General features: G+C 37.5%; 1 protein-coding gene across 3 annotated transcripts in view; it reads right to left on the reverse strand.

Moving 5' to 3' along the window:
• Window positions 1-14,964, reverse strand: part of NECAB1 (N-terminal EF-hand calcium binding protein 1) — a 184,409-nt gene that overhangs the window by 47,870 nt on the left and 121,575 nt on the right. For all 3 annotated transcript variants that reach the window (XM_039240593.1, XM_039240592.1, XM_039240591.1), the window contains exon 6: window positions 507-643. In XM_039240593.1, the coding sequence (XP_039096524.1) occupies window positions 507-643 (137 nt within the window). The remainder of the gene's footprint in view (window positions 1-506; window positions 644-14,964) is intronic.

Consider the following 14,964-nt stretch of genomic DNA (forward strand, 5'->3'; position numbering starts at 1 on the left):
TCCACATTTTCACATAATGCTCATTTGCGAGATGAGCCTACATATGGTCAGAAAATTCCATGAAATTGTCTTTCCTCTCTCTCTCTCCATATTTAACCTTTTACTCTTCCTGAATCCTTGGCAAGTTATTTTGCCTTCTGTATGGCATGTACCACTTTGCATCCTGTGTTACGGTTTTACTCTTCATGTCTTACTTACGTGTTAGATTTTAGCCTCCTGAAAAGTCAGAACTTTGTAAACTGTATCTTTACATTATTACAGTGTCTTTTAAAGGTTTCCCCATCTATTAAATTCTCAATTTAAATTTGTTGAATAAATGATGGACAGTAAAAATAGAATGGTCTCTTGTAGAGGCTAATATAAGGCAAGCACCCAATGGAGGTTCCTGTCATTCTATTTAAATTTACTAATTCTCATTTTTAGTTTTCACTCATTTAAGCATGAATGTCCCTCAACTGGTATTTCACAATAAGTAACCAGACACCATATGAAAATATTTAACTTGCCTTTCTTGACGGGTTTGTTCCTCTGTAGTTTCCATGGCACATTCCAGAGAATTCTGGAGAGACTGGAGCTGATTCAAGGTCTCCTTCAATAAAAATCGAGTTACAAATTGTTCCAAGTTGGAGGCCTCTTGATAGTCCTAAAGATGACCAAGCAAAAGTAGTTACAAGTACGGGAAGGAAAAATATCCAGGAATCGTTTTCCCCCATGGGTCCAGCAGCCTCATATTAATCCTCGAAAAGAAACAAAGAAAGACATGTTGGCCCTGGAGGCTGAGACAGCTCTATTCATCCACCAGAAGTTGAATATAAGATCCGCAGAGACAACAGGAATGTCTAGCTCATCTCCCACTGCACTTGCATCAATAAAAGGAAAAAGGACAAAACAGGTAGAAGTATGGAACAGACATATGTAGGAAAGGAAAAGAATATTCTCTGGGGGCCGGGGAAAGGTGGCATGTGATTAACTCAGAGTTTGTTCTGTGCTTCATTTAAGTAATGACCACGCCATCGTGTATTTTCTCCACTATCAACTAAATGAAGTCACGTTTCAGCAATTGGCTTAGTTCCCTCTTGATGTATTTATTATGCCTAATCTGTATTATACTGAAGCCAAAGGAAATTATGTGTAGTTATCCCCAAATTCAGAAAATGTTAGGCATGGAATATTTAAACAGTTTACTAAGTCTGCTTACGTGCCTCCCTCAGGAACGTACCTGAAACTCATTTGTATCTAAATGCCACAAAGCACCATTCCTTCTAACAGCACCGAGTCTACCTGCAGATCATTGCATATGGAATAGCTATACTTGCCAAGTTCAGTTTTGGAAGACAGGTGGGCTTGCATGGGGCTACCTGCTGTTCTTGTCTTCTACAATCTCAGGGAGAACCAAGAAAGGAAAGAAAATCAGGATGGCATGGAATAAAAATGCCAGAACCACTCTTTCGTGTCAGGAGACCAGCCAGCTAAACTGGATTTTCTAGAGTATTGGGTGGGAATGATAAATACAAGTTCAGCTAAGAATCAGATTTATCTAGCTCTGTCCCGGGATTATTTTTTCATGGTTAAAAACACAAAACTGAAAGGAGCGACCATGACAAGATAATGCCAGAAGTCATGATGTGCCGAGATGTCTCATGTCATGATTAGAAACTCAGAAAAACCAAGATGTAGTTATTTAATCTCTCTGGGTCTCAGTTTTTTCATTTACAAATCAGACTATAACTCAGGCATACATTCCAACTCAAAATAGTCTGTGTTTCTATCAACTCTAAATTAGGAAATATTGGATTGTGGCTTCCTGATGGAAATTACTTTGAAACTTTCTTCTGATAGTAGAACTACCTAATGCCATAAAAATCTTCATTTTGTTCCTATTTTGAAATCATAAAGTGCTTCAAATATCAGTTTCTTTTTAAGAGGATTCCTTTTTAAAAATTTTTAACACTTTTATTTATTTTTGAGAGAGAGACAGAGCACGAGCTGGGGAGGGACAGAGAGAGAGGGAGACACAGAATCTGAAACGGGCTCCAGGCTCTGAGCTATCAGCACAGAGCCCAATGCAGAGCTTGAACCCACAGACCGCGAGATCATGACCTGAGCCGAGGTCAGCTGCTTAACCAACTGAGCCACCCAGGCGCCCCTTTAAGTGCATTCTTGTAGGTGAACAAAGGAAATTCTCTTATCTACATATCTAATGATCTGATTTGAAACTTAAAATTTTTCATGCCTTTAAACTCCATCTAAGAAACTAACCATAAACCACAATATTACAGGCTTATAATAACCTAAGAGTTTCTGTGAGTTGATTCAAGATAAAAACACACCACATATTTAGTTTTATCAAATAGCTTGCTAGCTAGTAGCAATAAAAACTTCAAAAACTTGTTTCTCAATGTGTTTGTTTAAACCAAGAAAGGGGCAACTGGTTGGCTCAGTCAGTTAAGCGTCTGACTTTGGCTCCGGTCATGATCTCATCGTTCGTGGCTTCGAGCCCTGCGTCGGGCTCTGTACTGACAGCTAAATCAGAGCCTGGAGCCTGTTTCGGATTCTGTGTCTCCCTCTCTCTCTCTGATCCTCCCCTGTTCATTCTGTCTCTCTCTCTCAGAAATAAATAAAACATTAAAAAATGATAATAATAAAGTGAGAAAAACCTTCTTTTGAGAAGAAACTGTGATAGAAAAAAAGGCGTGTGCTTGATTCTTTATCCTAGGTCATTTCCATTCCGTGAAAGCAATTTTTTTAAAAAATAAAATGTATTAATACATTTTTATAAATAAAACAAAATTTATTAAAATGCCTCAATAGTGTAATGGTGTAGTCAGAGACTATGCCAATTACATTTGCATCTCAGTATACACCGCAACTAATCCAAAGCAAGCTATGAAGTTTTACACTTATTTGTAGACAGCCTGGAAGGTGAAGGAAGCATACATTTACCAAGCAATGCATTATCACGTTAGCCTCGTTCTTTCCTCAGTTAAATGTTAAGCATTTGCCATGTCAGAATGATAGAACGAACTGCATATTATTGCAATCAGATTTTAGCTCGTAGACTCAAAAGTCATGCCTTACTCTTCTGTGTGCCTCATGGTGCTCACACCAGATACTCACTCAATATTTGATTGTACAGAAACTCCTAAATCTAAAAATTTATTGCATTAGCTATTGTGGTCTTCACATATTGAGATTTTGGTGATGTTTGAGTTTAATACTTAAGGACAGTTAAAACCTGACAACTAGCTATTCCATGGCAGCCAATTAAGAAGTGATTTTTATACTGAGGCATCTATCCCTCTCTGATGAGAGTTCGCTATCCTACTAGTAACTCTTTGGATAACATTAAGAGATGGCACAACCAGCTAGTACACTGTGAATAACTGATGTTTTGACATTGAGGGGGGTGGTAGGTGGGTTTAAGGCTTTGGGGGATTCACTTCTTTGAGTCAATACAAAGACTGGCTGCTATGTGCTACCACCCCTGGATCATAAGGAGTAAAAAGAGCTTGTTTTCAAATATTCCTATTTATTCTTCCAGACTCTACTCATGGCACCATTTGGGTAGAGCTTTCCTTTCCTTGAACTACCACTTTGCTTCATGGGATTCAGCACATTTCCTTTCCCTTCTCAGTGTTCCCAGCCCGAGGAAATGGCTAACATACAATTTATCATTGTATATTAAAATCTGCTGTCTATTTACCCATCTCCCATATCCTAGGCAAGTACTTTAAAGGCAGGAAATAAGGGATGCCTGGGTGGCCCAACTGGTGTAGCTTCTGACTTTTGATTTTGGCTCGGGTCATGATATCATGGTTCATGGAAATGAGCCCCATGTCGACCTCTGCAGGGATGGCACGGAGCCTGCTTGGATTCTCTCTCCCTCTCTCAAAATAAATAAACAAATATTTGTAAGAACCCATAAAGGTAGGAAATATATCTTATAATCATCTCTGCCTCCAGAATGTCCAGAACAAAGCCCAGCTCATAGCAGGGTGCTTGCTTAAAGGGTATGTGAACAACTGGACACTACCTGCAGATTCAGGCACCAAGGGGCATACCTGGGCAACAGAAACTATTCTTGCCTTCCCCCAGGCACAGGCTGCCTCCCCCTGCCTCTCGCCCTTGCCAGTGGCAGACACTGCTGTCCGGCCGGTCTGGTCATGTGGGCTCTGCAATAAATGGAAATAAAGCTTTGTTCTTAACAGACTGTTTGTCCTCATTTCACTTTTCTGGACCATTTGCTAGTCTTCTTTCCTTCCCTTCATCTGAATCCCAAGGTTTAGGCCTGCAGACCCAGGTGGCATGGATTCAATCTCCCTTTCCTTCTCTGGGATGTGCAGCAGATGTTCCTTTGGAAGGCAGTGGCAAAAGAAGCAGATGGAAAATTAAACAGATAACAAGCTGGAAAATGTCAAGGCCTGGCCCTGTTTATTCTCAACAAACGTGTTGGTTATGCAGGTAGAAAAAGGGGTCTTTGCATGCTGAAGTCCCCGGAGACGAACATGTTGGCTTAAGATACATAATCTTTTGAGCAACACCCGGAATTCGAGAGACTGGCAGAAAGAACATCCACTCGTCTCCTAAAGCAGCAAAAACACGTACAGATGGTACCTGATATCCAGATTCTGCCACTTTTTTCAAAAACAGTTTAGTCCTTTATGTCTCTTAGAAATGTTAAAGGCAAATGAAGGTTAATAATATGTCTCTCAGATCCCAATACTGTTTATTCATGTCACAGAGCATTGTCATTTAAATTAATCTTTACGTGGAAACTGTTAACAAACTAGCATTAATATTTCCCTCTGTGCCTTTGGAAAGCCACACTGTGAACATATCAATCTGCCTATTTCTTTTGTATGGAGCTGGGACAGAGTGAGGATCTGTCCAAGTAAAAACCCTAGCGTTAGAAGCACAGCCCTTTAAAAATCAGGTTTCTCAGGGCACTCCCTGTGCATCTTAATTGTCAGATCATTTCTCGGAAAGCAAGCGCCTGCCCATCCGGGTGATGGAAGAGTAGAGATCCCGGCTATTAACCCACCATGAATCATCTGAGTTAATTAGGAAAATAAGAGCATCAGTCTTCCCTGTTTGTATTTGCCCTACTTGAAAATTAATCAGGTCTGTGACATCCAGCCTCAGTGTCTTCTTGTTTATGAGATCAGATACAATCGGATTTAGCAGGAGGTCAGGCTTCTGACTGCCTTTTGATCTAAGCCCCTGCAGCTATCATGTTCTTGTATGAGGCGTCTGTGCTGCTTCTATAACAGGGAAAACTTGACTTTTACAAAGATGAGATTATCTTTTTCCTTTTCTGCTATTCCCAAAACTATTACTATTTTAAAAATAGTAACTGGGGGTGCCTGGGTGGCTCAGTTGGTTGGGCGTCCAACTTCAGCCTAGGTCATGATCTTGCCATTCCTGAGTTCAAGCCCCCACGTTGGGATCTGTGCTGACAGCTCAGAGCCTGGAGCCTGTTTCAGATTCTGTGTCTCCCTCTCTCTCTCTGCCCCTCCCCAACTAGTGCTCTGCCTCTGTCTCTCACAAATAAACATTAAAAATTTTTAAAAATGGTAACTGGTTTACACTGCCTTATCTATGTCCTATTTCTTCTTAGAATTTCATTTTAAATGACTTTCAAACTAGGAGATTATTATATCAAATTCAAGCCTTAAAAAATAAAAAAGGAAGAAAGAAAGAAAAGAAAGAAAAAAGAATGAACAAACTGGTCCCTAATTCAGAGTCTTTAAATTGACTAAGGTTAATTCCAGATAAGTCTTTAGAAATTTTAGACAGCAAAATAAGAGATTAAAATATTTTCACATGCAGATTCCCAAGAATTAAAACAATTATAGATTTGCAGGTTAGTGAAAGAAAAAACAAGGCTCTAATTGTGGAATAAAATGTTATTAAATAACCAATAAATTTAAATAATTTCAAAGCCCTATTTTAACTAGCTATTCTATAGTTTGAAAGCAGAAAATACTTCAGAGATGAGTTATATAATTTAACGTCTTTACAATGACAAACTCCATGGTAGAGAGCTCATCTTGATGTCATCAAAGACTGATTTCACATAGGCTCTTTCTTCTGGTTTCTTCTATTGTTGTGTTTCACAACAGGAAACTCTAACAAGAACATATGGCCCCTTGAATGTCTATGCCCAAAGAATAATCCCATTCTGCTGTGAAATAATCTTCTTTAAACAAGTAGAATTTTGGCAAAACCAAACAACCCTTCCCCACCACCACCTAAACCTGCATTTGAAGTGGGAACATAAAGAGTCAGCCCAATTTGAGGGTTAAGAGCTAACAGAGGAGCACTGGGTGTTATATGGAAACCAACTTGATAATAAACTATTAAAAAAAAAAAAAGAGCTAACAGAGGAACTCTTGGGTCACAGTCATCACATCTATTAACACAGTGTGGTGATTAAGAATTTGGGTTTGAAGATAGTTATACAGAAGTTTGAATTAATATGCCACTTAACAGCATCATGAGCTTAGAGAAGTAGTCAGCCTAAGTCCCTGTTTCCCTAACTATAAATAAGAATAGTCAATCTCATAAGCTTGTGAGGATTTAACGAAATATAGCCTGTAAAGCACATGTTAAGCACATGTAAAGCACATGCTAGCACATGTCTAGCTTATAGTTTTTGATAAATGTGTATCATCACTATCAATCCATTGGAGGATGGTTATTATAAAGTATAATGAATAGGTAATTGGCTCAAAATTCACAATGCCTGAATTTGGATGTTGTGATAACAGTTCACTTCAGAATTTTGCTAGGATAATTATACGTTGGTGTTTAGTATGTAGAACGCTCTTCACAAATATTAATATTTTGGAGTTCCTTCTACATACATTTTGTACTGCACATCTGCTATCTTTATTATTCAGAAATGTACAACTTTTACACAGATCCTTCTTACCATACTGAAGCTATGACTCATGGAATTCAGGCTTTGAGAAGGGTCAGTTAATAATGTGGATTTCAATGGATGCAAAAATTCTCAACAAGATACTAGCAAATCAAATCCAAAAGTACATTAAAAGAATTACTCACCACAACTGAGTGGGATTTATTCCTGGGATGCAAAGCCAGTTCAATATCAGCAAATCAATCATTGTGTTATACCACATTAATAAAAGAAAGGATAAGAACCATATGGTCCTCTCAATAGATGCAGAAAAAGCATTTGGCAAATTACAGCATCTGTTCTTGATAAAAATTCTCAAGAAAGTAGGGACAGAAGGAACATACCTCTAGAGCATAGAGGCCGTATTATGAAAGACCCACAGTTAATATCACTCTCAAGGGGAAAAACAGAGAGCTTTCCCCCTGAGATCAGGAACACGGCAGGGATGTCCACTCTCACCACTGTTGTTTAACATAGTGCTGGAAGTCCTAGCATCAGCCATCAGACAACAAGAAATTAAAGGCATCCAAATGAGCAATGAAGAGGTTAAACTTTCACTCTTTGCAGATGACAGAATACTCTATGTAGAAAATCTCAATCTAGATTCCACTAAAAATTACCAGAACTGAAACATGAATTCAGCAAAGTCACAGGATATAAAAATCACCATATGGAAATCTGTTGCATTTCTATATACCAATAATGAAGCAGCAGAAAGAGAAATTAAGGAATCTATCCCATTTACAATTGCAAAAAACCATAAGATACCTAGGAATAAACCTAACCAAAGAGGTAAAAGATCTGTACTCTGAAAATTATAGAACACTTGTGAAAGAAATTGAAGAAAACACAAAGAAATAGAAAAACATCCCATGCTCAAGAACTGGAATGTTAAAATGTCTATACTATCCAAGGAAATCTACACATTCAATGCAAGCCCTATCAAAATAACACCAAAATTTTTCACAAAGCTAGAACAAAAAATTCTAAAATTTGTATGGAACCAGAAAAGACTCCAAATAGCCAAAGTAATGTTGAAAAAGAAAAGCTGGAAGCATCACAATTCCTGACTTCAAGCTGTATTACAAAGCTGTAATGATCAAGACAGTATGGTACTGACACAAAAATAGACACATAGGTCAATGGAAGAGAACACAGAACCCAGTAATGGACCCACAACTATAATGTCAACTAATCTTTGACAAAGCAGGAAAGAATATCCAATGGAAAAACGAGTCTCTTCAACAATGGTGTTGGGGAAACTGGACAGTGATATGCAAATGAAACTGGACCAACTTTCTTAAACCATACACAAAAACAAATTCAAAATGGATGAAAGAACTAAATATGAGACAGAAAACCATCAAAATCCTAGAGAAGAAAACAGGCAGCAACTTCTTTGACATTGGTTGAAGCAACTTCTCCCTAGACACATCACTGTACGCAAGGAAAACAAAAGCAAAAGTGAACTTTGGGACCTCATCAAGATAAAAATCTTCTGCACAGCAAAGGAAACAATCAACAAAACTAAAAGGCAATGAAGGGAATGGGAGAAGATTTGCAAATGACATATCAGATAAAGGGTTAGTATCCAAAATCTATAAAGAATTTACCAAACTCAACACCTGAAAAACAAATAAACTAGTGAAGAAATGGGCAAAAGAATAGACATTTTTCCAAAGAAGATATCCAGATGGCTAACAAACACATGAAAAGATGCTCAACATCCCTCATCATCAGGGAAATACAAATCAAAACCACACTGAGATACCACCTCACATCGGTCAGAGTGGCTAAAATTAACAACTCAGGAAACAACAGATGTTGGTGAGGATGTGGAGAAATGAGAACCTTCTTGAACTGTTGATGGGAATGCAAACTGGAGCAGCCGCTCTGGAAAACAGTGTAGAGTCTCCTCATATATATGTGTATATATATTAAATTACCCTACAGCCCAGTTATAGCACTACTAGGAATTTACCCAAAGGCTATAGGAGTGCTGATTTGTAGGGGCACAGGCACCCCAATGTTTACAGCAGCACTGTCAGCAATAGCCAAATTATGGAAAGAGCCCAAATGTCCATCAACTGTTGAACAGATAAATAAGAAGTGGTATGTGTGTATACACACAGACAATGGAATATTATTCAGTGATGAAAAATAATCAAATCTTGCCATTTGCAACAATGTGGATGGAACTGGAGGGTATTATGCTAAGTGAAATAAGTGAGTCAGAAAAAGACAGATATATGTTTTTACTCATATGCGGAATTTGAGAAACTTAATAGAAGACATAGGGGAAGGAAAGGAAAATTAAGTTACAAACAGAGAGGGAGGCAAACCATAAGAGACTCTTAAATACAGAGAACTGAGGGTTCATGGGGTTGGGGGCTTGGGGGAGTGGGGGAAATGGGAGATGGGCAGTGAGGAAGGCATTTGTTGCGATGAGCACTGGGTGTTGTAAATAAGCGATTAATCATAGGAATCAACTGCTGAAGCCAAGACTACGCTCTATACACTAGATGTATGTTAGTTAACTTTAAAATAAACTATTTTAAAAAATTAAAAATATAACTACCCTATGACCCAGAAATTGCAGTACTATGTATTTATCCAAAGGATATAAAAATACAGATTCCAAGAGACACATGTACCTCAGTATTTATAGCAGCATTATCAACAATAGCCAAATTATGGAAAGAATGCAAAATACCCATCAAGTGAAAAATGGATAAAGAAGATGTGGTATATATTAGCTGTCAAAAAAGAATGAAATCTTGCCATTTGCAACAATGTGGATGGAGCTAGAATGCATTATGCCAAGCAAAATAAATCAATGAGAAAGACAATTACCATATGATTTACTCATATTTGGATTTAAGAAACAAAACAGATGAAGATAAGGGAAGGGGATAAAAAACAGAGGCAAGCAAGCCATAAGATACTCTCAACAACACAGAACAAACTGAGGGTTAATAGAGAGGAAGTGGATGGGGGAAATGAGTGATGTGTATTAAGGAGGGCACTTGGGATGAGCACTGGGTGTTAGATGTAAGTGATGAATCAGTAAATACCACTCCTGAAGCCAATACTACATGTTAACTAACTTGAATTTAAATAAAATCTTCGAAGAAAAACCCCCACAAAAGCCAACTAACAAAACAAAATGTGAAGTTCACCTGCAAAAGAAATTAAAAAGTGTTTCTACTCTTGATTTATTTCTCATCAAGGATAGTACAGGAGACCCAACGTCTTGCATTCCTCTTTATAACCTCTGAATTCTTTAAGCCAAATCTTCTTCCAGATCATTTCATTTCCCAGAACCTCTTTAAAATTCCTTCTCAGTCTCTAATCTGATTTTATTTCCTTTTCCTCTTTTCTTTTCCAGATCTTTGCATGTATGTTGGTGAAGATTTCTTCCCTTCTCCTCAAGCCACTGTAAGTCTGGTTCTATTTACCTGGGCCAATTCCCTTATTCTAGAAGTGCAGAAACTAGAAACATAATAACAGGAGGATTTGGGAAGATGATCATGTTGGCGATATAACTTTTGAAACTCCTGGAATCCACTCATAAAGACAGAACAAACAGATAAAAACAACAACCACAACAAAAACCTCACTGACAACAAATACAACAAAACTAGATTTGAAGGTATTATCATGAAACTCAAATTACAAGTGGGTAAGAATAAAATCACTGACAGACACAAAATCTGCACTGCATGGGATCACTGGATATATAGGAAGAAACAAAGAGAAATAATGGGATAAGTGACAGACCTGAGGACCAAAGAACTCCAAAACAGCCAACAAGTATTCATTAGAAAGCATAATTGGTGAACTCGAGAACATCAGCTAAACCTGGGAAGAGTTTTATCCAAAAGTGGATGAACATAAATATCCTAGTAAAGTCTATAGGGGCTGGAACTGAGGACCTGTGAACTCTTCAAATCAACTAGCTAATACTGTAAGCTAGGAGGGCCCCACATTTGAAGGGAAACTGTGGGAAGTCAAATCAAAGTGGAGCAGGACAGGGTCATGGAGATAAAGAAAAGAAGATTCACTTAAAAGTAGGGGAGAGTAACAGAGCCAGGAACTCTCAGAGGAAAAGTCACTAAATTTTTTCAATACTACAAGACAGCCTCTGACCAAGGAGCTCTGTGAAGCCAGAAAAAGTATTTGACCATAGGCATCTTTTAAAAAATTAGGAAAATTAGTATTTTTCAAAAGTAGGCTAAAGAAAATTATTAAGGTTAAATTTTATACAGTGTATTATAAGAAAATGGAAATTAAAGAGAATACTATTACTGCAGACAATGAGAGCACATCAGAAAGACAAAGTTCACAAAGTAGATCAAAAGAATAACCAAGTATTTTAAAATGAGAAAAAAATGGAAAAAAGAAACTGAAGAAATGAAAGAACAACATGAATCGGAGTTAGATTAGCTCACAAACAAGGTGACAAAATTCAGAAGAGAATTAGAAGAAAATTATTTTGGAAATGAAGTCTAAATTAGAAGGAACACAAGAACACATAAAAATAACAGATAATACCTTAATAAATAAAAATGAAAAGGAGGCAGTCTTTAAAACTCAAAAGGAGGGGAGCCTGGGTGGCTTAGTCGGTTAAGCGTCCGACTTTCGCTTAGGTCATGATCTCGCGGTTCGTGGGTTCGAGCCCCGCATCAGGCTCTGTGCTGACTGACAGCTCAGAGCCTGGAGCCTGTTTCAGTCTGTGTCTCCCTCTCTCTCTGACCCTCCCCTGCTCACGCTGTCTCTCTCTCTCTCTCTCCTAGAAAAAAAAAAAAAAAAAAAAATAAAGATTATTAAAAAAAAAAAACTCAAAAGGAAATAAGGAAAAGCAGAAAGATTGGAGACACAATGACAAATACTTAAGACAGAATACTCAACACACTATGATAGAGCTCTTAAAGAAGTACAGAAACCATTAAAGGAATAATGCCAATACTAGAATCTATTATTCAAGAATGCTTTGTTTAAATAATTGTTTATTCTGAGAGGCAGCAAGCATGAGTAGGGGAGGGGCAGAGAACGAGGGAGAGAGAGAATCCCAAGCAGGCTCCCCTCTGTCAGAACACAGCCTGACTCGGGCTTGAGATAACTGCGAGATTATGACCTAAGATGATATCAAGAGTCATATACTTAAGTGACTGAGTCACCCTGATGCCCCAAGAATGTTTTTCTGAAATATAAACACTTGAAATTAGATATTCAAAGTGTGAAAGGTGAAATACAATCAAGTCATGGATGTCAAGGGTTTTAAAGTGGAGCCAAAAGCTCATTAAGGAGGTGAGCCTTATGCACACTATCTTACAGGTGGGATCATGAACTCTGAAATGGGCCAAACCACAGATAATCAAATATTCTGTAAGAACACCTCTAACTTGCCGCAGTATGAGACTTTTGCTTAGTGATAGACTTAGCAACTAATTTTGTTTAGGTAAGATTAGTTTTCTGTCCCCAGCATCAATCGAAATTCTTTGTAAACAACTTATAAGGACATTCTCATTTTGTCATTAAAAATCCCCAACTTTTGCTCCCTAGTGGGACACTATTTAGATTGATACCCAAATCTGCAAACCCCAAATGGCAATTCTTTATTCCCAAATAAATGTTTTTGCTTATTAATTCCTGCCTCTTGAGAATTTTAGATTGACCAAAGCACACCATATGCCTAAGAATATCAACTCAGAACAAACATCAAGGCATATTTCTATAAAATTATTAGGCTTTAAAAGACAAAGAAAAAAATTCTTTTGTGCACATAGACATAAGGAGCAAACGACTGACTAATGGGGTAAAAATAAACAAACAACAACAACAACAAAACTGGATTACTATGAGACTTGCCAAAAGCAACCTTTTTACATCAGGAGAAAGTGAACCACACCATGAGACAACAATCAGCAAAATCTAGACTATGTGTACCTCTCTAAAGGATTGTAGGATAATTTGTAAATTAAGAGAGATGTTAACACATATAAAAATGCACAAATAAACTAAAGTTTTTAGAGATGACTATCAGTGTGATGAAACCACAATACAATGCAAGGGAATGATGGGTAGAGGGATCTGCTCACTATATCCAGGTGGAGAGAAAAAAATTGGGATAAGGAACACGGAAGATCTGGGGTGGTTGGTAGTTTTGGGTTTTGATCTGGGTGGTGGTTTAAAGAGTGTTTGCCTATGATCATTAAGTTCTCCATGGGATTTGTGTGACTTCCCTCCTTTTCATTTTATTTTCATAAAAGGTTAGATATGTGTAGGAACCAGCCTGGGAGAGATCCACTATCCTCATATTTTTGAGAGAATGTGGGAGTAGAAAGATAAGGGCTATAAAATACAGGAATCTTTGGCAGGCACCAGGACAAGAAAATCTGTAAACACTTCCAAATTAGTAATTTTTATCACCTCTCATATACTATCTTTTCAACTGCTAGCCTGTATTTTTCTGGAGTGTAACATAGAACCAAATGTTAAATTTTTCAGCATGAAGAGCACAGAGCTATATTTACACATAATTTGGGTGAAATTTATGTTTGTCGATGTTGTTAATAAAAGATCATTAAAATTTCTTCCCCCAAAATATGCTGCTTTCCACCTTTTAACTCACACACTTTTCTTTGAATATCATTTTTTAAGCACACGTAATACTTCAAGGGTAACATGCACTTGTAATCTGACTCCTCCTAAACAGTGTATGTGTCAGATGGATAGTTCTATTTTAACCACAATCTTAAAATATGTGAAGTTGGTATGTCTAAGTTACTGAATTTTTCAGAGACAAATACATCTTCAAAACGTCATTTGTGATCTTTCAGCTTCCAAAGACATATCATCTTTGTCTTTGATCTAAGCAAACTCTATGACAGAGGTATAATAGAGTAGTAAAATATTAGGAGCATGTCCAAACAGCACAATATACGAGAAATAATAGATAATATATACGAGCACTGACACATTTTTGGGTTTAACTTGCATTTGTGGCTCACTTATGAATAGAATACCAAAACATTCCAGTAACGTTTTGTTCAGGAAGAAATATAACTGGTAATAGATTACTTCTTCAGAATAATAAATAGGCAAGGATTTTCCCTAGTGGGACTGAATTAAATACAAGTGTTGTATTTCATTAAATATGAAGTGTAATTATAATATGCATCTTTTTTCTGTATTTTGTGCGTCACTAGAAAATACAAATATTTGTAATTCAGTTTTATACTGTCAAGTGCAAAATGCATCCTAATTGCATTGATGTTAAAAAGTGAAATGTACACATCTTAGAGATTGATGAAATACAGGCTTTTGACACATTTCAGTATGGTAATGACTAACAACAAGATGATCTCTTTGTACCTTTAACTTCATACTGTTATGTCTTTCACATTTTAAAATCTGGGATGTTATACGGAGAGACAACACTGAACATTGCTCCTACAGATTCAAGAAAATGGTCAATGCAAGAAGAAACTGGCTACACGCCGAAATCAGAGCCACAGCTTCCCTTTCTTTTCTTTTTTCTTTTAATTTTTAAAATGTTTATTTTTTACAGAGACAGAGCATGAGCGGGGGAGGGGCAGAGAGAGAGCGAGACAGAGAGAGAGAGAGACAGAATCCAAAACAGGCGCTAGGCTCTGAGCTGTCAGCACAGAGCCAGATGCAGGACTGAAACCCATGAACCACAAGATCATGACCTGAGCTGAAGTCAGACACTTAACAGACTGAGCCACTCAGGCGCCCCATGGCTGGCCTTTCTTAAAACTGGGTTTGTGTCAAGGTCTCCTGGCTTGATTTCAAATTATCTAGACAAGTTTCATTGAAATCTTCATAAGCATCGTGAAGAATGTTAGGTGTTCATGGTCAAAGTGTTTCTAGGGTCTAAGGTCACTAAAATGATGCAACCTGCTGATACATACACACACTCAAGGTGGATTTCAAATAAGAAAGACCCTCTAATTCCTAGGTCATTAAAAATCTATGGGGAACAGGGAACACACATAATAGAACAGTGGATTATAAAA

Source organism: Hyaena hyaena, unplaced genomic scaffold (genome assembly GCF_003009895.1).
Source record: "Hyaena hyaena isolate Hyena2069 unplaced genomic scaffold, ASM300989v1 scaffold_177, whole genome shotgun sequence".
NCBI classification, from domain to species: domain Eukaryota; kingdom Metazoa; phylum Chordata; class Mammalia; order Carnivora; family Hyaenidae; genus Hyaena; species Hyaena hyaena.